This window comes from Typopeltis vanoorti, chromosome 22 (genome assembly GCF_054136105.1).
Source record: "Typopeltis vanoorti isolate ZY-2024b chromosome 22, IOZ_Tvanoo_1.0, whole genome shotgun sequence".
In the NCBI taxonomy this organism is placed as follows: Eukaryota; Metazoa; Arthropoda; class Arachnida; order Uropygi; family Thelyphonidae; genus Typopeltis; species Typopeltis vanoorti.
The window spans coordinates 53,688,370-53,714,671 of record NC_143570.1 but is presented as its reverse complement, the minus strand read 5'-3'; the positions used below and the strand labels follow the sequence as shown (position 1 = coordinate 53,714,671).

Here is a 26,302-nt window from a genome sequence, read left to right as displayed (position 1 = left end):
AATAAGTACGTTAACTCATCATAAATATAAAATTTCGAATAGAAATACTTCTTAACATTATTCAAAAATAATTGTAGATATTCAGTTCGCATATGACATTTTTCACTCGGTTTGGGGGTACAAAAATGTGTTAGTTAAAATCGCATAACAAATTATATAAAAAGGATGTTGCAAAAACATTTCTGAAGGTCAGCCAGGTCAACCTGTCACATATTGCCACTATTAAGTGATGCAATATGTGACAGGTTGACCTGGCTGACCTTCAGAAATGTTTTTGCAACATCCTTTTTATATAATTTGCTATGTATTTTTGTATTTACTGTATTGATAGTTCATTAATTTGATTCACTCGGTATTCTATCGTATAGGGCTTCTCATATATGTTCTGCATGTGACTTTCCAAATGCGCGGTTGTTAGAGATAAAAGCGAGGTTTTCTGTCTCTTGCTATTAGGCTGTCGTCTTAATTATAGGCCTAGTGTGCTTGATGAGATGTAGCGATTTTCGGAATGTGAACAGATTTGCAAATAGCTCTTTGTACAATGCGACAGAGCGTACACACGAACCGAAGCCTGACTGAAATGTCAAATGGGCCATCAGTTGAGTATTTGCGAGTGTACTAAAGATAGAAGTCGCCGGCCTCTACTTAGATAATGCGTATCTCTAAATGGGACCGAATGCTCGGCTAATCTCTGTCGTCCGAACAGAAACATTTTGGAAAATTCTTTTTTTATCTTTGCACGCAATAAAGTATCTTGGCCATTTTTTTAAAGCATTGAACAATAAATCCGACAGTTACAGTAAATCATGGTTTGAAAGTGTATTGGAAATAGAAGTCGAAGGTAAATAGTTAATCGAAATAATCCATTGTAATTTTATACGAGTTCCGCTTGTTTGGGTTTGATGGAGGTGACTTTGCCTTTGTCGTTGTCACTGGGTCGTATTTCATGATGGAAAATTTCCTTCAATTTGACAGATAAATGCTATCACTAGATAGAACTCTGCGTGCTGCTTGCTGATCTGATGGTTGCGTCTACTTGAGGCTCCTCGATGGCGAAGAAAGCTTAATTATTAACGATACCTTGAACATGTATCCTGTTCCCACTACCATGAATAGTGACAGGTTGACCTGACTGACCTTCATAGTGCAAAGGACATTTTTTTTTTTTTTTTTTTTTTTTTACTATCTACATTTCTCGAAAGAACATTTTATATATAATCCACGTTATGAAGCAAGGTCCTCATGCATGTCACGAATAATTTTAATATATTCATAAACGGTTACAATTATGAATTATAATTAATTATCAAAAGGATGACGAGAATAATTCTATTCTTCCTGTTATAGTCGATTAGCTGAGTGAAATAAAACTTAATACCCCCTCCCCTCCTCCCCGAAGGGAAAACTTAACAAACAACGGTATTTTCCGTTGAAAAACACACAGATGTATTTCTTGTCTTCCCTATTTCTATGATCGACGATGACTGTATTCCAAAGTCTTACAACATTCATAGCCGATTACAGGCTGTGGTTTCAGGCAAGTGTATTAGTAGGCAGTTACATTCGCGTTTAAATGTCTTGTCTTTTTCTGTCAACAGTGTGATTAATATTACCACATCAGGACGCTATTGTGGAAATTTTGTAAGAATATGCTGAGCCAGGAGAGACCAGAAAAAAAAAGCTCGATTTCCTCACTAATAATTATCCTTATTAAACGATTTGTCCAGATCATTTCCTTACTTCTTTAAATTTCAAGAGATATGATGGCATCTACCATGAAAGTGTCATTTTCGCGGTGAATGAAGTTACAGAGCGTTACAGTTTAAATTTAAGCACCAATTGCATCAACTCTATAATAATTAGTATCATTTTATAAACTAGACGCTTCCCTTTACTTATATAAAATACTCTTTACTCATATTTTGATAATTTATTGCACCCAAACGAAACTTGATATTAAAACGTTGATGAATACCCAGAGTTGCTTAGCATTTTCGTTCTTTGCAAAGGAGTTTCTTTTCTTGTTTCTGAGGATAGTGGGGGGAATTAAAAAAAAATCCCAAACTCCTTTCTTTATTATGAACCGAATATTATTTGAAGATTTTTGCATAACTCGGTTTTCAGAGACTGCACAAAAAATAGCTGTAAATAAGACATCGCAGAATCTAATAAAATTTTTATGCTTAGTCCTACAAGACCATAAACGTATAAAATGTTTGAAGCTGAACTTTGTTACCTACGATGTTAAGGAGAAAATGAACATTTTAAGAGGCCTTTGGTGAAAGTTGTATGTAAAAATTCGGAAATAAATAAGCAAAATATCCAGTGAAATGAACTAAAATGTGCAGTATTTGGTCATATTAGTGTTGTTAACTTTTTAAAGGTTATTTTGTCTTTGAGACAGAATCTTGATTCATAAACATTTTTATTATGATGTATATCGCTATGAAAAACTTTCGATTTCTGTTTCTTTCACTATGAAGTCTAGTTGCTTGTAGTGCCACTGTTTTCAAGACCATCTCATTCTTTTCTCTTTCCCTCTGGTATTCAGTGTTTCCCTTTCTTTGCTCATCTATTATCCTGCATTTTTTTCTATAATTTTCTGTCTTCTTTACGTTTTGGGGTCTAATTATTTATTGTCTATGTTTCTGTGATTTCTGAGCCCCCGATCTAGTTTAATATTTTTACACCTACAGTTTTTCTTAACGTTTTCAATAATTTGTCTAATTGTTGTAGTTGCTGCACGAGTTTCTGCTGAATTTATTGGTAGTAGTATTAATCGCTAACATCTTTGTTGATTTATATTTTTTTTTTTTTTTACTTTCATTCTCTTATTCTTCCAGATGAGGCTGTTGAGACATCCATATTTTCTACTAGCTTTTATTGCTTGTTCTTTTATTTCATTTTGTTTTTCATTTTTAATTCGTATTCCACAATTTTCCATTTCGTCTACTACTTTCATCCATCACTAAATTAAATAAGGTAGGACTTAATGCGTCACCTTGTCTAATTCTTTTGTTTATTTTAATTTCTTCAGTCTGTCCTTGTGCTGTATTTATTGTAAAACTATTTTCTGTGTGCATATTCTTTATTACTTTATTGCATTTATAGGTGAGCTATTTTTCTTAAATCTTGTAGCTCATCAGATAATTAAATCAAATTATTTATTATATTTCCAACTTATAAATTATTTCAAAATTTTCAAATGATGTATTATAAATGTCATTAAAATACATTAATCCTTGAAAGGAAAAAAAAATGATTTCTTCTGCTAGAATAAGTGGTAGGGTCGCAGATTCCCTTTCCACACAAAGTTTGTAGGACAATCACAAACCTCTATGCCCATGGTGGGATTCGAACCCATTGCCTCTTGGCTGGAGAGGACACGCTAACCACTCGGCCAACCAGACGGGCACAAATTCACTCTGTATACTGTTTTGACATAGAAGGAACTTAGCATGCGAAAACGCATTCTCATATCAGACATTGCCGACCTGATTAACCGAAAGAATGTCTCCACATTCCAACCAGTATGTGATGGATTCGAATCCCACTATGGGCATGGATGTTATGAATGTCTTCAGGTGAAGATTAATTTCATCATCATTCATTTTGAGACAGCTTCCACGTTGATTAGAGTCTTGAAGTCGCTTGAAAAACTTTCATATTTGGTCTACAAAGTATCCCAGTCATATAAAAAAAATAGAAAAGACTAATAAATAATTAACAACAAAAACTTTAGGCCATCCTCTGTGTATAAGTTTGCCTTTGGCAGATGAAACATAGAAAAAAAAATTCTTGAGTTAAAATGCGGAATATTTTTCAGAGAAAAGCAACTTAGTATGGTATTTTAGTAACGACATTTCATTTGTATCTACGCGGTAAAGAAATTTGTAAAGTGCCGTGCAAAGGGGATGCACCAGATGTTACACCTCTGGCCATCGCTTTTTTCAAATCTCATTGTATTTATATTAATTTTTTGCTATTTTTATTATCAATGGAGAAGTAGCTCATCATATAATTTTTTTAAACAAGTGGTCTTTGGGAGATTGCAAATAATAATAACAAAAAAGAAAAATAATAAAAATTATCAAAAATATTGGGATGGACCTCGGCTACCGAAATACCTTTGCATGGCCCTGTGTGCCCGCTACAAATAGTTGAAAAAGTTTGAAACTCAGGTTTAGTAGAGTTAATTGTAGCGTTTGTACGATATCAGTTTATCTAACTGCAGCATATTAACACATTTTTTCTTTTTTTAAAATTAGAATATAATTTCAAAACTAGCTCGTTTATTACGTTATTTCTTTCCAGCCAGTCTCAGAAAACTGTCCTGAATGTTAAAAAAAAAGTGAACCTAATTGGATAACCTTAGAGGTTAACCGCTAACCTGAAAAACAATGAACACTACAATTTCTTTGTACAAGCCTCTCTCGGTTGACTCCCACCTCCGGCCATCATTTCCTATAGATATGATTACACGTGCTTACGCGTCCGACTTGACCAGGAAATACGATGGAAACTTTAATATTAAAATAATAAAACGGCCTCACAAAGATCTGCTCCAGATAAGAAAGTCCTTTTATATCAGAACATTAAGTTTCTGCTGCAATCTTTATACATTTTTAAACTCGGAAAATTAATCAGGGTTAGTATCTATATTTGGCCTCTGCCATCCAGCCAAATGTAGCGTAACAGTACTGATCGGGTATCTAACAAAATTGCGGACTAGCTCCATCAGCCCCAATAGATTTCCACTGTGACGACCTACATTTCACATTACAGCCACTTTAGCTTCCACCTTTGGGCAGAAAGCCAAACTTACAAAGAAATCAATGACTGAAGTCGCCGACACCTTTTATACTTTGTAGTTACTTGTCTTGTTAGCAAGTGACTGGAATTTGTAGTTGCAACTATTGTCACATGTACGTTGAAAGTCATCGTTTTTCACTTTGACTTTTCTTCAGGCTATTCTAGCCAAGTTTGTCATGAATTAATTGCCAAGTTCTTATAAAACGGCTGAGTTAAAGCCTACATGTTACAGAAAAAAAACACTGATAGTATCTGCTTTGAATATCAAAGTGGGTTTTTTTTAATAATCAACCATCTATTGTTATTGAGATTTGATTTCTCTTTAAGCAACAACACAATGCTGTTATGTTCAACAGCGTGAATATTTCGCCATATTGAAATGAATAACAATTCCTACGATATGGAATATCTTAGTACATTTTTGCAATTATATTTATTGTTTTTCTGTATTCCTTTTCCGTCCTTATTATTTGTTCGACTTTGTGTTTTTGTTGATTTTAATACAATATCGGAAGCTCAAAATTTCACTTCAATTCTATCCACCCTCAATCCCAAAAGAAGTCATTAACTACTCTATCTCATTCAACCCTAAACATTGCCATTATTTACAAGTATCGATTCGAATCGCTATTCTTATGTACCCCATTTTCTCATTTCACTACGCTATTCAGCATCGTCTACTGAACTCCAGAATGGCTTCTCTTTCATTCTAATCTCAGCTCAGCGATTACTCAAACTTTTTCGGGTCGTTATTGAAATTCGTTCACTTCAGCTACACAAGCATCTACGATTGCTTCTCAATAAACTATTGTAGCTTATTTAAATTTTTTTTTCTTATTTTAATTACAGTATCTTGAATTACCTTAGTGCTGACATTACCTGTTCACGTAATCGAACTTAATGCCTTATCACAATCAAATTATGCTATTCAGAATATATTAGATTTTCATATTTATTTACTACTGCTATTGTGACTACCATCAGGAATCGATTCTTGTATACTAAAGGTCAAAGAATGGAACTGCGATGTCATCACAGGTGCTTGAAATTTTGATGCTAGCACTTTGACACCGGATTTAGATGCAATTCAGTGCTGTTTCTGAAGATAAAATAAATAATTTTTATTTGTCGGATATATTTCACAGATGGCGTAGTCAGACACGATGGAATTAAACAATGATTCCGCTTTCACAGATAAATTAAAAAGAGCATCAGTCCTTTTCTAGTCACGTGCCGAAGAAATGCATCTTAAATCTCAATCACGGTGTGACCTTGCACGCTATATATGCTACCTTTTTCTGCCACAGTCCCGCATTGCTCCTCCCAGGATCACACCTTTTCTTTATTAACTTCAATTCTCGAGATGCGTGCTGCCTCTTTGATGTAAGAAACACGTCTCCAGGCAGTGATAGATTTTTATTTCTCTGGCTAGACGAAAGATGTTATCTTCCCTCTCCCCCCCCTACGCATCTGTTATCTATTTTCACCAATAAACTCAAACTTAAATTTGTAAACACCTGCCTAAAAGGTTTATTAAATCCGTTTTTTAATTCTCTTCAAAGTGGTTTTATCAATTGGGCACTAAGAATGGAATAATAATACAATTATTTCGCAAGGTCACAATTTTGTGATTGTGAGGAAAACTTATTTGCCCTAAAGAAGTACCGCTAGAAAAAGCGAGTTTTCGAACAATATCTTATAACGGAATCAAGTGACACAGGTTAGGATTTTTTTTAACTGTATATGCAAGAAAAAATGTCAGACGACAAAATACGTATGTGTGTGCAACAAAATATGTTTTAGTGCACCTCGAAGTGCACTAAAGTATAATTATAATTTTCATTATGTACAAAGAAATAAGCAAATGTCTAATTCCAAACTGTTTACATTAACATATTATTTTTACTGTTTATGTTCTTCATTTGTAAATTTATGAAAGTGAAAGTCATGTTCTATTATTTTAGATATATAACTGACTATTGCAACATATTCAAAGTCAGTTTTTTATATACTCTAATTAAGTCTACTTCGCTATTCTATAAAACCTGGGTATTTTAAAAAATACCTAAGTATGAAATGAAATCTTATTTTCACACGGTCCATCTAGAATAACTGACTTGTACACTGCTTAGAAAGAAATGAACGACACCATTATGGAAAGAACAAACATCCATGGCGCCCACCTTAATAAGATGTAGGACCTCCTTTTTTGCTGCGATGGTTCCAGCAGTCCTACGAGGCTTTTCCACACGCGTACGATAGCGATCAATGGGAATTTTGGACCATTCTTCCTTTAGACATGTAATGAGGTCCTGGACCTCATTACATGCCTACAGGCCTTGGCCTCACCCGGCGCTCCAGTCCATCCCACAGTTGTTCAATAGTCTTGATCAACTGTGGATGTTGTCTTGCCGAACAACTGTGGAAATATTGTCTTGCCAAAAGAGTCAATTCTGTAGAAACGCCACAAAGTAAGAAGCATAGCATTGTACAGAATGTTCAGATAACTCTCGGAGTTCAGTATTCGTGGCACCACGAACAGAGGTCCGAGGCCAAACCAGAAAAAACAGGACCATACCATCACACCGGCTCCGTTCTTGATGTTTTTATGCAGATTCGTGTTCCAGTCAACGCCCGGAACTCCGCATCCAAGGTGTCGTTCGACGAATGGCAGTTTTTACATATTATGCTTCTTGGCACCCAACAATCACGTTTGGTGAGTCATCCACTTCGAGTAGCACTTACATCATCGGATGAAAAAAAATAAACAAAAATCAGAAAGCATGGCTTTCCAGTTTTTCTTCAAAATACTAAATGACTAACGTGCACCCTACTACGTGAATTTACAGACGTCCTAGAATTTAAGTTTAGATGATGCAATCGTAACAGTAACGCCACTTTAAAACAAAACGGGAAGAAGAACAAGAAACTGTTTGTTGCTATATGTGAGAACAGTCCAACCCAAGAAAGGTTGTAACCTATTATACATGAGTGACCCTGGGAATTGTGCTCCAGAGACAAACTCGGAACATTTTCAAACCACTCCAAACATTTTCAAGCCTCCGATAATTAGGGAAATGAAATTTTATTTAGTATCTAAAGGGATTCATAAATGTTCGTATATATGTATGTTGGAATCGAACCACGGCCAGCAAATTTATAAAATATTTTCTATATTTATAGCGTAACCGAACTTTGTGAAACTATGAAATTCCCAATATATCCAACCACTGTATATTGAAACTTATTTAAAAGTATACATTGCAATTTGGCATTATTAAACTTAATTTTTTGTATATTATTACTATTACTAAGTTTTTTTCTTCAAGATATTGAGTACATATTTGATATCAAAGGAGGGAACTTAGCATTTTGAAATAATATTAATGTTACACTTCATTTAAATGGCAAATCAGCTTTTTTGTCATGCACTTTGGAGTAGTACCTTCTGAGAGGTCAGATCAAATGGCAGGCGTTTTACGTGAAGACAAACAAGGTTGGAGTGTCTGGAATTAGGGCCAAACCAATTAAGGCTATTTGGTCAACGTATTATATTTGTGAAATGCACGTGTTCTGGCAAGTTTTCCTTCTCTGCTGAGAGTTTAAAATCCTGCCACCATATGACACCGGCTAATTTATATTTTTCATCTTTTATCGATATGCCATTACAAAGGTTAAAAAGAATAAATTATAAATATGCCTGGGATTACTATTTGATAAGGCATAAATTTAAGAAATACATAATGCCCAGCAAACAAACTAATGCTATAAGGAGAACAGTATAAAGAATTTTAAAATAGCTTAAGAAGCGTTTGCAGCGATTCGTTTGAACTACAAACCAATCAAAAAAGCAGCAAAGATCCAGACCAATTTCAGACATGTAAAACCTAGAAAATTTGCGGCTGAATAACTCTAGACTTCAGCTGGGAAACAAGGCTTTTTCAAAGGTGCTTCGTATCATAGATGGGATTCGAAGGTATTTACAATCAAAGGACATTCTCGTTCAGGGGCGAATGCTGGTCTTGAAATTCACGCTTGCTCTTGTTATCATTCAGGGAGTGAGAGGTGGGATTGAAGTCTGATTAGCGGAATAATGAATTACTGACCATTTAAAACTATATATTTAGAAATTTATGTACATTTAATCATACAAATACAACATTTATTTTACAAATGATATTCTGTATTTTCAATTTAGCTACGTGAATACAAATTCTACCCGGTTCTTCTTTATGAACTGGTCAATAACATCGTCATAAAAAGTTGGTTTTAACTTAATTTTCCCAAGCAATGTACACTTGTAAAGTCTGGCTGAAGCTTACTGGCTAGAGCTACGTTGACTGCGTATGGTCTGTGTTTAAGCAACAGAGTGAGACGACGTGAAATGGCTATACGCGTGCATGAAATCACAGTGCTGCTGCGAGGACCTGGAAGCTCCTACAACCGATCAAGCCAGGGTAGCTTTGACTAGACGAGCAAACATCGGCCTTCGATACACAACTCAAAGCTCAATTATTACCGCGCAAGCTTAAGACGTCTTTTGTTCTACAAAAATAAAAGCCTAAATGGAATGCTTATAAATGCATGCATTTATTAACAAATAAATATTACTTATTTTTCAATTAATAAGCTTGCGTAGCAAGCATGGAGAATTCGCCACTGTTATCGTTACTGAGTTAAATTTAATCGCCCCGTAAATTTTTGATTTCATCGACTTTATGGGAATAACTTTTTTTTTTTTTTCTGAGTGCTGGACTTCAGTTACATAAACAAATTATTGCTAGCTTTTTTTATTTCTTAATTATTTTTGTTATAATGGAATACAGAACCTGGAGATTTTTTATTAGTTATGACCTATTCCCATTTTTAAACTCCCTCGTGATTTATGAGCTACCCTGTATAAGCACAAAAAAATGTAGTGCTCTTAGGTGTTCTATCGATGTGCAAATATAGACAGGAGATGTTTTATGTCTCGTGGTTTCAATACAGTAACCTCACTTAACAACCAATTTGCTAAACCTGCCTCAGAGTAAAGAGGACTCTCCCTACCGGTCATTTCTCTCTCTCTAGAAAAGCATGTTGCTGGGGGGGGGATCAGGTTATCAGCATACATAGCGTCTTCTCTTTGTCACTATTACGTTGTACGTTCGGATTCCACTGTGGGAATTAGTGAAGATAATTTGTAATGGGAGATGTGTGATTGTTTTTTTATATTCGTTTTTCTTGGTCATTTCCTGTAGGACTCCAAAATATTTTTATCATGCCTTTCCCAAAAAGAAACGGGTCTGTTTAATTAGAAATGATGACACATTCGAGGATTTCATTATCCTATCCAGCACCTGGGAATGAGTTAACCCACTTTTATCTGTTCTTCTCAAATGTTTGTCTGAATCCAATCATTAATTGTTAAGAGCGGGATGTTCTGTGGATTTAAAACAACTTTAAAATAGTTTGTCCTCGTCTGTGTCGTTTTGGTGACCTAATCTCTATTCCCATCGAGTAGTTAATCCTTTTCGTTTCTTATTAACTAAGCAAACACTTGTCTAGACTTAACAGATTGTGGCAGTCTAGACAAATATTAACTTTTGGCATGTGATTCATCTACACTTTCTTGCTATCATTAATTAAACATGCCATTCAGAATTCATAAATGTTGGCCGCATGATATAAATGCACTAGCTGGAGACTCAATTCCTATCTGACTTTGTTCGTGCTTGGATATATTAGTCCAGTAGACAGCAGACTAAGTGCGAGTTACTTTGTCGAAGTATTAGAATCTATTTAACATTCTTGTAGAGATTATATTAATTAAATGCTCTCACAAACGAAAATCACCTTCGTTGAACCCGAGTTATTTCGTAATGTTTGCAATTAAAATATACAGCTTGATTCGCTGCCTACAAAACCGTTGTAATAAAGGGACTATTTTTTTTTAATAATCGAAGGATAAAGAAAGCGAACATTGATATCTGTATTCCAGTTACATTCGCTTCTAATTTTTACTTTATTTCAGGGTTCTTTAGATGCTTCGTTTTCTTAATATGCGCCTTTCTTATTATTACATCTTAAAGACTAGAAGCCAATTTACTAAGGTTCTTAATAAAGAAATGTGTAAAAATAAATAAATGAATAAATAAAGAAATGTAATTCTTTTGGTTATTATGCTTCATAAACCTTTTAGTGTTGTTTTCAAACTTGATGCTTTTATGGGAATGTATAAAAAAAATGAAGTCTATTATCACGAGTGAGTATAAAGAGCTAATTCGGGAAACATTTCTCTGATTTTTTTCTTGGACATCAGGTTCCAGTAAGATTCCAATGATCATCTACTACCAATTTGATGTATATAATCAAAGGAATTCATGTAATTATTGCCATACTAAACATTACTTTACATAAACACAATGCACAGTAATACAACAATTGCCATAGTTTTAAAAAATCAACTTAAAATTTTATAAAGACATGTTACAAACTGTCAAGGGTTATTATAAGTGATTAAATTTCATGATGTTTTGAAATTTTAATAATAAATCGATTATATATCAGCCTTTGCTAATAATAATGAATGTACAAAGTGTAGTTTTTAATATGCCATCAGGATGATCCAACAGCATTACTAATCTCGGTATTCTACTAGTAATGTTTTCGACTACCTGGAAAACGTGTCTCGATACATAGCGGTCAAATAATAAGATTCATCATGATGAATCTTATTTCATGATTATAAATAAAATTCGTCATGAATAATAATGAATACTTATCAATGGAAATGAGACTGCTATAATTACCAGTCTTAATGAACTTGAACAAGTATGCATTAAGGATCGATGCTTTCAATTCAAATGCCCTATCATGATGTGTTATTCAATTATTCTAGCGATATAAAGGTCACAGGATGATATTTCATGTATTGACTAATGACACCTTCGCATTTCCCACGCCTACTCGTTCATGGTACTGAACTACCCACGTGCCTTTTTGTTAAATGGTCTGATTCAAAGTAGTAATTTTAATTCGCATCGGGACATTCGTCACTTAAAGTGCTTCTTCTTTAACTCATTTTACGTTTCATTTTTCTTCCTTTCATTTTACGAAGTCTAAAGCTAATATGATTAGTCTCCCCTCTTCCCCCCCACACAAGGGAATTGATATAAATTATGCAATCAGTCAATCTCAATCTGTCGTATGGGATTGAAAAACACACACACTACACCTCTCTCTCTCTCTCTCTCTAGAAAGAAAGAAAGAAAGAGCGCGAGAGAGGTAGGTAGGTAAACCCTCCACCTTCTTACAGCTCTGCATGCAAACTTCGACCTACTGTCACAAAAGATGTAACCAGTAGTCAAGGGGTTACCTAATCTAAAATCTTACTACTGACCGTGACTAACCAACGAACACTTAAATTGACATTTGTGATCATTGCTCTGCCCAGTAGGCCAACACCAAATATAGCACAACTTCACAAATATTCCTTATCTATCAGTATTCGACTTATAACCTTATTACTCTATCTGTGCAAATCAGTAGCATAAAAATGACGCTATAAAGTTAATCTGGCTTGATAGTGACGAAATATCCCGTGAACTAAATTGTTCAGTTTTGCGTATAATGATTGTTTTTGTCTTTGATCGTATTATTGATAGTTTAGGCTTTCTTTCGTGCTGTGATATTTTTTGTATTAATGTCAGTTTTAAAATGGAAATCCGTGGGTTCGTATCCTGATTGTATATACTACATCATCAGGATACACATTTTACTCATGGAAGAAAATAAAAAAGGAAATATTTGGCGATAGCAAATTTGTTTCTTCAATAACCTCCCCTTGCTTTTTTAAGCTAATCTATATTCAGTAAATAATACACATTTAAACTATACACGGATTGAAATCCAAATTGAAGGTGGACATACACACTCACACCTACCTCATGGCATAAACTGTTTCAAGAAAAATTTCGAACAGAATGCTTCTTTAGAATATACTGAATATTTCTTAAGTTATTTAGGACTGAGTTATATAAAACGAAGATTTAAATATAGAAAAAGCCTCTTGGCTTTTCAGTTTTGCAAAAGTATAGTGATGACACCAGATCAAAATGTCTCATTTTACGCCCATGGCCAGACGGCAGTTTCATGTTTACTGCATTAACTGCGCGCTAATTTAACACACAGGGAGAAGATTGATTATCCTGGTGTCATCCCGCAAACAACTGAATCAGTCTTAATATACTTGTAGACGTATTCTCCTCCTCATAGTCGTAGAAGTGAGGTAAGGCAACATGTCGCAGATCCACGTTCCGTACCTGGTGGCCAGGTATGTGGCTGGATAGCGTGCAGCGATCTGTCACTGTGTGACAGGCCGTTCCCACGGTCGGCATTTACCTGCTCATGCACCGTTTTGTCCTCGATCAATGTGCAGCTCATCTGCGGTCCGTCTTGTTCACGCATGTTTTACGACCCTGCCTACGCTGGGATCCACCCATAGGACAGTTGCCATAGAGACGGACAACTAACGCTGATTGGTTGGGCTGGAAATCTCACGTGGACGACCGCACAGGTTGACTTGTCTGGAAGACTGCCGTAGTACTTTAGCGGGCTGGCAATGTGGGGAGGGAACCTAGTGGGATATGTTACTAGGCATGCTCACTACACTAGTAGACCGGGGGATACGCATTCTTTTAACACGGCCGACTTTCTTACGTTGTGTAGGCGTTCAACGTAGGTGACGTTCCTGCATTATAGTATCCCATCATCCCCCTCTTTCCTCTTTGCCTTAGCCTTTACGCTAAGGTGTTTGATCCCACGCTTTCCCTATTCAGTGAGCCCCCTTTCCCCCCCTCGAGTAACAAGGTGGGTGGTAAAAGTAAAGGGGATAAATGTGACGCCGCTCCGGATGAACTCTCACCTTCTCACATCCAGGTGTGTCGTGGATTGTCTGCACATGCCAACAGTAGCAGGATCATACCTGAGCTGTGTAATCAACCCTGTCAGCCCCGTCTACAAGTGATGATCTTGCCTGAGTCCTGTGTGTGGAATATCAGTCTGTGAGTAGGGGTTGGCCGTCGTTGTGTGCCGTGCCTTTCCTGCTCTTATCTAATCATGGTAGTGTCAGAGAGACAGGTTAAGTGATGCGGAAAGTCACATCTCTGCCTCGGACGCTAGTCCGAGCAGTGTCGACAGGTTGTGTGTCCTGACGACTCATCTGGAATGCCCTGTGGCTAAAGCTGTTTGCATTGTTTTTAACGAATCCTCCAAATACCTTCTCCCGAAGTTCTCCATCACATAATCGCAATCTTTTTTGAAATTCGGGAGTCAAAAGAAATCTCGCTCATCCACTTTTATTGTGCGTTCCCCAGCGTTAGTTACGCTCAGCATTTATCACAGATAAGCTTATAAAATCAACGTTCATTCCGATCCAGGATAGTACAATCGAATATCGTCCGTCACCTCTTCCTTATTTCTTTTTTCTTTTTCTCCCCTCCCCTGTTCTGCATTCAGGCCAGTATCCTTTGTCAGTATTCTTGGTTTTCCTTCTAGGTGTGTGTTGTGTCTCTCCTACAAGATCCTGTGCTGCTCCCCCTTCACCTCCCTTTCGAGATGTGTGGCTTTCTGTTCCACCGCCTGCTCCTCTTGGTGCTGCTCATCTATTCCTATCGCCCCTCTCTGGCAGACGGTAAGTACAGATATGTTTCTTATTTCCCGCTCGTCGTGAACCACCAGCAGAAGCTATGTGATCGACCACCATTGTGTACATCTGTGTATATAAATGACTTGTATCCTATCAAAAATGGTGAACATAAAAAGGAGGAGTTCCAGCATTTCGATGTAGTCAATGCCCCAAGAAACGGTCATTTAATTGTTATTTTGATGTATTTAAAATTTTAAATATTCGCGATTTCCTAAACTGGTCTTTTTTAACCCTTTTTTTTTTAAAAAAAAAAAACGTTTTTAGACGAAAAGGCTAAACCAATGTGTTGCTAGAATCCACTTGACTACGTTTTTTAGTATGACCAATTTTCAAAATAAATAAGAGGAATTGAGCTGGGAATAAAACATTTGTCTCAGACTTACTGTTTGAATCAAAGCACATCTCTAAACTGTTTCTAAATGAAACAAAATAATAAAATATTTTTAAATAAAATCCTAATGAATTATTCACAGAAAGATAAATAAAAATAATCATACTGCTGGAGGTTCATATATAATACTAATCCATACTTTATTATTTAGTATTAATTATATCAAAATATAAATACTCCAAAATACGAGTAAAAATTCTTATTTTTGTATCAGTGAGATATTAATGTTACATTAGATGTGTAAGTAGAATAAATTGCACCTAATTTATTCCTGGAGGTAAATAAATTTTAAATAATGATAAAAGAAGAATGTACACAATTATTGAAATTTCACGTACCAAGCAAATAGCTGTAAATTTACCTGTGTAGTTTTGCGAGAGATCGCTAGATTAGTAGAAACTGGGAATTCGTTACTGTTAATTTTTCATACTACTACGCGACATTTTATATGCACCAATAATAGGCAATTACTCGTTTTGTTAATACATTCAATAATAAATCTTTGATATAGTTTTAGGGGACTATTGATATCCACAGAGCATAGTTAAATTTTGCTTTAGAATATTAACCATATAGAATATTCATTGGTACTAATCAAATTTTCCTGATATGCATCATAAATCAGCTTTGTTACTGTTCGCCCTGGAAATCATTGAAAATAATCGAGGAGTTATAATTCTTATAGTTGAGTCAACGCTTCCCACAATACTGTGAAATTCTGTGATAAAGGGGCAGAAATAACCGCTATTGCTCAAGCTATTCTCTATGGAGGTATAAAGCGAAATGAATATGACGTAAAAATATCTGCCTTTTTTATTTATATTTACTGGTGTTTGTTTGATTCGAATATTAGCGTAACAATTAAAATAAATTTACTAACAGGAGTTCGTCTTATACGCTTCCTAACTCATATTTGTAGTCAATTTTCGTGCATGCGTGCTAATGTTAATCAATTGCATGCATACACGATTAGAATGCATAAGACTGGCTTAAAATCTCATCAGTTTTTCTGCTTATATGTACTACTGTTGGTTTTTTTTTCCATTCTCAAAGGACCGTTTAAACGCAATAAACATTCTTTCAATTTTGACCAACACAGTACGATCAAAAATCATCAGCAGACATGCTTAAAATTTCTTTATTGGCTTAATTGTTCGCACTTTTGGATAGGCAAGTGAATAAAGCACAGTTTACACAAACTAGTTAAAGTGCCGTACGTACGTACGGAAAAATATACCATTGCTTAAAATACGTTGCTCTGACAATTAATGGCAGTGCAGCACAGGGAGGTGTATAACTATAGTAGTCGTATCACCTCTAGAATCTTCCACTTGTTTCGACAGACGTGGCAGGGAAAGGAGTGGGGAGCGTTTAATCTCTTTTAAAAGCTTTTTAGTGTACGTTGCAATTTTTTTTTTTTTTTTCTGGTGGTATTTTAAAGGTACTTGAAACACCAATGCGTGTGTGCGCGCGCGCTCAATAAAAGTTAATGTACAATTCCGTGGAAATAGCGCTAGAATCAACGTCTGTAGCGTGGGGTAATTAGCCAGCGAAGTCCAATGAAGAGATATTAAATGAATATAACGGAGCCCATCCGATTGTAGTGGGACTTTTTATTTGATTTAGTTATTAATAGTCTACAAAATGTTAAAAATTCATTGGATTCCCAACTTTAAAAACGGACTTACATGTACCAATAATAATTGCATTTATACAACTTTGATTTTCTTATTTCTCTCTCGTTGAACTTTTTATTCCCCTCCACCCTATTTCAGTTTCTTTGTCACCTGCGTTTCGGTTAAGCTTAAGGAATCATTTCCATTTGACCCCGGTTTCATTTTTACTAGTTCGGCATAGTATTTACCGTCGTTCTCTGTTAACATTTATACTCCAGTTATCAGCCATACAGTGATAGTTCGTGTAAGTGGAAGAATGAGACGTCGTGATTAATCTAGAATATCTTCTGATTATTTGGCATCTTGATTTCATAGCAGGAAAAACTGAGGCATCGTTTAGCAAAAAAAAAAAAAAAGTCAGTATTTATTTAATATATCACATCAAATAACAAAATGACTATAAAACTAAGTGAAATTGTAGCATCTTCATAAAATGTTATTCAAGCATTTTACATCGAATAGTCAGTGTAGGAATTCCGTAGAGTCAAAGCCTCTTAGATCAGTGAGGTATGTTTAAGAATTAGCTTTATTATTACAGGCCGGGGAAGATATTCGACGACTCGCTTATTTTCAGTATATCTAACATACTGATTTATCGACTTGAGAGCAAGGTTGTTGTTTATTTCCAGTAGAAAGACATTTAATAGAATCACAATTGCATGTAGTGTTATCAAGCGAATATAAGCACCTAATAAATTTGTCTTGTAGGAAATAAAGATGCGTGTGTGTTCACCCGAAAAACCTTGTCTACGTGATTTGGCGAGAGAGGAAGAGAGTCGGCGCTCCTGTCTCCTGTAGGAGAGCTTTATTTAAGAAACTGAAAGAAATAATGAAACATAATGTGACTACTATTATGACTGGTTCCATTAAGCTAATATAATTGATAGCTAACATATTACTAAAGGATTCCAAGTTAAAAATGTCTGTTTTTTGTTTCAGAAAAGGAAGGCTCAATCTTTACTATTGATTCACATCCGCTATTAGCATCTATTGTGCTTTAGATTTAGATATTAGTCTCTTTCATCCTGCTTTTTCTAGTAATATTATTCCCAAATACTGTTACAAATCGTAAATGTATGCATTTGAGAAAATTACTCTGCTTTTACTCCAGTCAGTGCGTACATATTTTTCGTAATTATTAACTAAATTGTCCGCGCGGTTAGCCTAGTGGCTCTGCGCTTCGCAACCATATGCCTGGGAAAGGAGTTTCTTTTTGTTTGATTCCCGTCGCCGACGTGAGGAGCTTAAGGATAGCCAAGACATAGATATAGCCAAGTTAGCTGGTCTTGGGCGTGGACTGCAGGGTTTTCCTTCCCAGTTTATCTGGGGTTTTTCCTCTCGCAAGCAGGCAAATCTTCCCCGTGAACACACGCATCTACAGACATAGGACACACTGGGAGGTATAGGGCTAGCCACCTTATCCTCTGGACGGGTACGGCTTAGAAGGGCTAATGATAGTCCCGACTAGGCCTAATACGTGAATGAAAGAAGAAGACTAACCTCATTGATACTGTTGGCAACTGATCTACTGATTCCATCTGGTGCCGAGGTGCAGGTTATAAATCTTTTCGAGATGAGCGTAACGTAAAAACAGTCTGTTTGTATATAAAAGGACACCGATGCATGTATGTTTGGATCACGTTGCGTGGAATAATTTAAGAATTCTTACTTCAAGAATAATGTGGCCATTTGAATTAATTCAGCCGCTGGAGAGGGTGTCGGGATTAGGGAACATACATTCTCTTATGTCTGCTAGATATATTTTATGTGAACGATTAAATTGTTATGAAATATTATTAGTGGAAGAAATATACTTCTTTCGCTGACGATTTTTGTGGGTAAATCCAGAGTTCATACATGTTAAAACATTGTATGGTCTTCCTAAATAGCGTCAGGGAAAGTCACAAACGAAGGTGCTAGTTTAGTTGCCGATTTTTTCGCGAAAATCATTTATCATGGTTTAACCCCACTCCCTCCTCCGAGCGCGCACACACATACATAGTACTGATATGTAAAGCTATTAAACGCGAGGCTTTGTAACCCCCTTGTGTTTTTAATTGATGCATGCAAAATACATTCGGATTGGATCCGAATGATTTGTTTTAGACATTTCTGAACCGAAAATAATGGTTGGTCATTCCGATCCCTATTAGCAGTCAGCGCTCTTGCATTCCAGAAAAATAGCTGCATCACATCACTATTGAGAACAAAATATTGTATAGTGTATCCGTTCTCTAACCAACAGGTTGTGGGTTCGAATCCTGGCATGGATGTTTTATGTTTGTATTTCTTTTCTAACTTATTTTCTCTCGGGATTCCTTCTTGCTCTTAATATTTGCATGTTTCGAAAGTTGGACTCCAAATTTGGAAATATTTTATTGTATAGAAATGTTTTGCGTAGTATTCATATATTATATTCCTAATTTCTGTTTCATTATTTAAATCTCATTTTTATCGGCACTGTTTCTAATGAATTTTTTTCCCAAAATTCCACCGATCTTTCTTCTTTAATTATACCCCATCCTTCAGCTACGCTCTCAAATTACTTCGATACGTAATTCTGCAGCTACACCATTCATTTCCCCAATTCAGAAGTAAGTGGTAGTTTGAGAGCATATCTTAACAGTTTTCTCACAGTATCAGTCATCTAATAGTGGCATTCACAGTATGATATCCTAGGGTAATCGCTTATATTTTAGATGTGTAATACATGTAAGATGTTTTTTAAACCATAAAAACAATTCTTATATCAAGAATTACTTTTATGGTTTAAAAAACATCATGAATGTGGGTGAATATCTATATAAGAAAAGTTATAAACTAGAACTTACAGACTGAGTTGGATATTTATCACCTGAGACATAATTCAAACCGATTTTATTAAAATTACTTGTTGTGTTTCGTATTTTCTCTACATGTCTGTTTTCCTCCTTATTAACCATTAGAATCCAGTTTTTTATGGATAGACAAGATCAGCATATTTCTACTTTCTCTTTATTGGATTATTCTTAGGGTTAAAGAATGCAGAAACATCATCTGATCAGTGAAGAGGCTCAGTCTGACGGTGCTGAATGTTTCTGTACTGTAATCAAATTGTTAATACGCTTTTTCTTCAAACACGTATTCGCGCTTTCTTTAACAAATTGAAAAAATGTTTTAATTCTGTTTTAAGGCTATTCATTCGACTTTTTTCTAGAAAGTTTACCCTGAGGTGACTCCTTTTAATCGGCTTCGGTTATTCTTCTCTTCCTGTGTTTCTCCTTGTTATTTTTTCCACCACTCCATATGTCTTTATTTCCATGTTTCCTGTAAAGATGTTATTTGAAATGTTGCGAATAATTCCCAAAGCGTTAAGGATCTCTCCCTTTTTTTTTTTTTAAGGCATCTCGCTGCTCTTAGACCATGAAGTGACCTTAGTTGGAAAGTCGCTGTCGTCTTACACCGCCATTCCCTTGCCACCTTTTGTATCCCGATTTTATCGCAGCTGATCCTGTCAACATCCTTAAAGGTATTTTTTTCCCTTTGGGAAATTTGTGGTGTTTGGTTATTATTTGTCACTCAGAGTTTGACCACCAAATAGTAGTGTAGTTCTTTTTTATAGTAGATATTCTGCCCTTTAAAATGTCTGTTTGACTTTCTGTTTTTTTTCTGTTTTTACCCCAACTATATAAGGAAATACGAGTATGTCCCGTTGTTATCGAATGCGCCTTGTGTCTGAAGATGGTTGACAACTCTACTTCTCTCGTTAATTTAATACCTTTTTTATACTCTTATAGCAGTCGGAGCTGTGTATAGCTGTTGTTTGTTATAAAATTATTTTTCAAATATTTTATTCTAGCTTTATCTTTAGAGTGTTCTTTGGTCTGCTACTAGGACTACATTCCTCTAGTCTCTTCATTCTGCACTTCCACCTTACTCATCTCATATTACTACTTGTGGTATGCCATGCAGTTTGCTAGTTATCAATTCTTTTTCTCTTCTTCATTGTATTAAAGAGAGCGCCAGATAATCAGCAGATCTTTTATTGCTGATTATGCCCAACTCATTCGTTTTGCTTTGCATGATAAAGTCATCGCCTCTAAATACTGATCTCCAGTTCGTATTTTTCTTATTTTCTTCTACTTTTCTTATTTCTCATTAAAAACAGTTTTTTTTTTCGTCTATGCTTGTTTTCATGAGAACATGATCCAGTATTTGTTGCATCCTATTTCTTACTCATGAAATTAACGTACATTCCCAATGATATGGATAAAGGAAAGTATGATATCAATGACAGTTCAGTAAAAGGACAATTGGTTAGTACTAATTCCATATGTTTTTCTTTTACAAATAATCTCTGTATAGTTTCTTTAATTTTAGATACTTAAAATTCATTGTAAACTTTGTCCAAAACAGTTTTCAAAAATATTTAATTTGCAGCGTGATAGGGTAATTATTGCTAATATTATATGAACAGATTAAAAGAGAAATCCGTTTTCCTTTCTTTTGCTTTTGTCGACGTGGTTGGAAGCATTCTATCCCTATTTAAATTTAATCGTTTTTGTACATTTTTTGCATAGCAGAGGTGCAAGAGATGGTCAGTCATTCTTTAAACATGATGAATATCAATGAATGTTCTTCACACAATATGAATGCTATATTTAAATATTGTATAGGCAGAGGAGCGAACAGGATACAAAAGAATCGGTCCCAGTAGTGAACAAGGGAAGAATTGAATGTTTAGAATTTTTGGGACAAATTTTGTAGGGGCCATTTGTTTACAGTTATATTACTGAAGATGTAAGAATTGACGACCGCCGGCCATTCCTGACTTTCAGGTAAACAGTGGTGAACTTCTATACATCAGATAGTGCGTGCTATCCGACATCTTACTTGGCACGCATCTCTTTGCCAGTACAGTGATTGATTATATCGTCTTGTTATACCGAATAACATTTGTGGAGTTCTTAAGCAGCCATCTCATTCAGCCTTCTATTTATTTTTATTGAAAGTCTGGTTCATGTTGAGTTGATTTGTCTTGGATATGGTTATGCAGCTCTACTGATTTTTCACAAGAAACGAAGTGTAAGATTATATTTTCAAATTTCTGTATTTCTATTAGGTAGTCGCTTGTGCTTATAATGGCGAATGCTAATACAGTTAAAATATTTTAAAGCATATAACTGGCTATTAAAAAAGTACTTGGAACATTTTGTTGGTGTTTAGATTGGTTATGGAGATAGTGACGTTTAAATATATTAAGCATAAAGTTGAAGATATGTTGTATATCGATTACATTTGTTATGAATTAGAGTAAGAGTAGCTTTGAAAATGTGGAAATCGCCTTAACCGATTGACTGACTGCGGCAATTTTCTGGGACGATTTGCCTGGTACTTCTGTAGTAGCGAATATCATGATGGTCATTAACTTTAGCTATACTTTTTTTTTTTAAATAACTCCATCATTAAACGGTGTAGTGAAGAAAAAAAGTGTAACTGATTATAATCGAAGTGTTCATATCTCATAATTTCTGAAATATAACCGATAGTTAACGAAGATTCCAGCATCAGTTATGTTTGGAGTGAAATAAGAAAAAGAATGAAACTGAACATCAAAATTCTTTTATTAAACCAATGAAATAAATTTATGGCCGTTTTAGTAAATTCTGTGAACTTTTTTAGAGTCTACATTATCTGTAACTGATTAGTTTTCATTAATAAAATTGAGCTTCTGTAGATTATTCAATAGCAACTACAGAGAATGTTTCATAGAAAGAAATCAAAATGATTGCCATGCACTTACAAAACTAAAGATTTATATATCACTATACTATAGGATTAGCTGCAACTGCCCTATCATTGTATTAGCTTAATAAGAAGCCGAGCTTCTTGGCCATAACAAGTTGTCGGACTTAATACGTAAAGGAAGATTGATATGGATAATTATAATTGCAAGTAGGACCGGTTTAGCCTAGCAGCATATCTTACTAGAATGCTTCGCAGCAGTTCCTAGTAGGAAGTTTAGTAATCAGAATTAGATTTACTTGCGAGTATTAAATTCGAATTATTCTAGAATAGATCAGGTTTACGATCAGTAGTTTGAATCCTGCTGGTGATGATTCAGTTGTCCCTAAAGGACTGAGCTAAATAAAGGTACTTTGAGAATACGAATACAGTCGTTAGATGAACGTCTGGAAGCCATATTTTAACAGATCGTGCTTAACATAATAACAGTACACTGTTGTAGTGTTTAATATCATCAAGGTTTTCCCACGCCTGAGGTTTCAAGTTTTGACTGATTCTTCGAAATGTATAACGATATACAAAATGGAAGGGAAAGCGAAATATCTGTCATAAAAAATTATGCATTTGTTGAATAGAAAATTTAATTTGTTACACCCAGATTTTCGAGCCAGGAATAACTTGTTTGCAAAAGACTCTCGAAATGTTTTACATCCGGTTTTTGTTTTTCACGTGCAAGATTAATAACACAGGCCTGCGATGGAAAAGTTGTCTGAGCATAATAATTGATTCTTATAGATTTTTAGGTGCTGAATTCAGAAAAAAATACTAAAAAAAATTCCATCACCCACTAATTTTACCCAATTTCTAATTTTATCGTTTTTATTAGTAGTATTTGGATTTAAATTCAGCGCATTGGTATTTATTTTCATTCTCCTTTATTTACAGGTAATTAGTTGTATAAGTGATTTTTTTAAAGTGCCTTTTTTATGGTAAATAAAGAAATTTCCACGAAACGTCTCATTCTTACGATAAGAAAGGGAGGGAGGAATTGCAGATAAAAGTGCAAGTGGATACTTTGAATCTGATTCGCCGAGATAACGGATGCCTTTCCTGTTGTCACAGACACATTTTCTTGTGTGATTCTTTAGTTGAACTTGAGTCGTTGACTACTTAGGTTATCATATTTCTGAAAGTTGACATATGTTCTAAGTTAGTGTGAAGATTTAGTTTAATGTGTTTGCGGTTTTTTTTTTTTTTTTTTTTTAATATTTTTACGTAGTGTCGTGTAATAGTGTTGATGTCATTCGTTAAAATTCGTTTAACTGTGTTTTAAGTGATGTTTTAATGGCTTCAAGAGGTTGCCAAAATTTACGTAACATTATTTATGCGGGGAGTTAGTGGTAAAAAAACAACGAAGAAACATTACAGATTTCGTGAAAAAAAGTGTTCTTTGCGTATTTTGGGATGTAACTTGGTGACTTAGATAAGCCATGGGCTCTGTTTGAAGAAAAAAAGGCAACTGTTGAAAAAGAAGCGTAGAAAGCTTTGAAAGAGGTGGTGACTAAATTTTTAGGAAATCAGAAGGACCCTAACTATAAAATGATTGTGAAAGACATGCTACAGAAATTCAAGGATTTGGGATGTTCCATGAGCTTAAAAGTGCACTTTCTCAACTTTCATTTAGATTCCTTTCCTGAGAATCTGGGAACTGTCAGCAAAGAGCAAGGAGAGCGATTACACCAAGACATCAAGGAGATGGAAAGAAAATATTAGGGTAGGTGGAATATCAACATGATGGCGGACTATTGCTAGATGTTACACAGAGACGACTCGGGAAAAGAATTTCACAGAAAAAGTTCAAAAAGAAGTTTTGAAAGGAAAAAAAAAGACACCACAACGAAATATGAAGTATGTATTAAAGATTAATCTTTAATTAATTTTTTTTCCGAATACTTTCATTCCGAAAATGTTTACGGAAAATTTTAAATACTGTTATTTTACTTAATATAATGCGTTTTAAAGCTATTTTACTGTAATATTGAGATCCATTTTCTGAAAAAGCCTTACGTGATAGAGAAAAATGGAAAAGATATTTGAAATCAGCGGTCAAAAATAAATCAGAAACAGCTACTAGTTTCCAGTCAACTTTTCGTGATTCGAATTTTGCAGGCCTGTGTAATTTCAACTTCTTTCCATGATAAGTTTATAAATTATCATAAGCATTTTCTTAATATAAAAAACGAAGTTGTCAGTATAGTTGACCGAGTGAGATGAGAGCCGTAACATGTGGGCGATCATCCTGCTTAGGCGAATATGTATAGAATGTCTTTAGGAGATTGAAGATTGTCTTATGGGAGATAACGCGTTGCTTATTTGATCTCTAGAGCACGGGAATAATTAGCCATTCTACAACACTAAATGCATAATAGATTAAGGAATTTTGTACAAGAGATCCACCTAAAAATTATTTCATTTACATGCAATGACGTTAGTTTTCAGACACGCATGCATGTATGTATGTATGTATGTATGTATGTATTTCAGTGTTAAAACTGCTGCAGATTTGTTGAAATTTAAATAATTGTCTTTGGAGGTCATCTTCATTTCCCTGCATGTAATTATGTTAAATAAAGATATACTGAAAGAATCGCCTTCTCTGATCCAATGTTTTGGATTTTCTGTTTGTATGGTGATATTGTATTACGCATTATTTTCCCGCGCACATCATAGATTGTTTCAATGATTTGCTGTGTTTATTTTTGATGAGTACTCGCAGGACATTCGGTAATCTGATTCCATCGAAAGTCTTCTCTAAGTCAATGAAGCACATCCATTTTGTTTTTATTGTATTTTTTTACCCTGTTTATAGTTGCTATACGACAAGTATAGCATCAGTGCGTGATCTGCTTGTATGGAATCGTAATAATTTAGTCTTGAATCTAATTGTTCTTTTTAGCAATTTTTGTATACATTTTAGGATAGTGCACAATAAGTCTATTTTAGTTAACGAGTTTAGATTTTATTCCATTTTTTTTTTTAAATAAGCATTGTAATGCCCATCCTTTATTTGGCAAACTGCTTTTTCTCAAAAAATAAGTTTAATTAAAGTGCTCATGTTTTAGTCATTTCTTGATTTCCATTTCGTTATAAATTCCATCAATTCCAGCTGATTGTCTATTTTCGATTTGAGATTCCTGGTGCTATTAAATTATTGCTTTATTTAAATTTCATTTGTCTGCTTTCGATATGTAATGTTTCTCTCAGTTTTGCCCTCATGTAATTTGATAAAAAAAACTTTGCCAAGGTTAAGGTTATCTTTTTTACGAGTAACTCGTATATTTATACGTTCATATATTTGTTTTGTTTGATTTCGGATAATTTTCCGTGCTTGTTGATATGCTTCATGAGTCATTCCCAGTTTTTAGAGTATTCCCAATATGTTGGGTTTATAAATCATATTTGGATTATTTCGTTTCTTATTCTTTTTTTTTTTCTCATATTTTGCTATATTAATCTTATCTTTAAAATGTTTAAATGTAAATTTTCGTTGTTTCTGATAGCGCTTTTATTCTTCACTATACCCGGGGTTGGGGGGATAGGTTCATTTTGTTTTCAATTTCACAATTTTCTTCATCTAAGTACTTCATTCATTTTCTCCCCTACGATAATATAATTTCCTCAGTACTGATTTTTTTTCTGGCAATTGTCATGTAATTAATTTTCGTAAAGTATTCTTATACTATCCTCTTGTGATAATTCTGTCTTAAATTTATTTCCTTCCTTTGCGGTTTCACTTACATTTTGTTGGAGTCAAAATTTCCTCACCAAAAGTAGTCCCTAAACAGTTCTGAGGTCTACAGATGTTAAAACTCTAGATATCCAATATTTCATCTGGTTTTACTATTTTACTGTTTATTATTCTATTCGTTATTATGTAATATCTGATAATGCATGCCCTCTGTTATTTCCCCATGTTATTTTATTATTATGATGATTAAAAAATCTTATTAT

General features: G+C 34.7%; 1 protein-coding gene across 8 annotated transcripts in view; it reads left to right on the top strand.

Annotated features, from left to right (window-relative positions):
* LOC150094422 (tyrosine-protein phosphatase Lar-like) overlaps window positions 1-26,302 on the top strand; it is a 1,380,317-nt gene that overhangs the window by 501,427 nt on the left and 852,588 nt on the right. For all 8 annotated transcript variants that reach the window (XM_090412197.1, XM_090412199.1, XM_090412204.1 and 5 more), the window contains one exon: window positions 14,350-14,485. In XM_090412197.1, coding sequence (XP_090268323.1) covers window positions 14,410-14,485 — 76 coding nt within the window. In that variant the 5' untranslated portion in view covers window positions 14,350-14,409. The remainder of the gene's footprint in view (window positions 1-14,349; window positions 14,486-26,302) is intronic.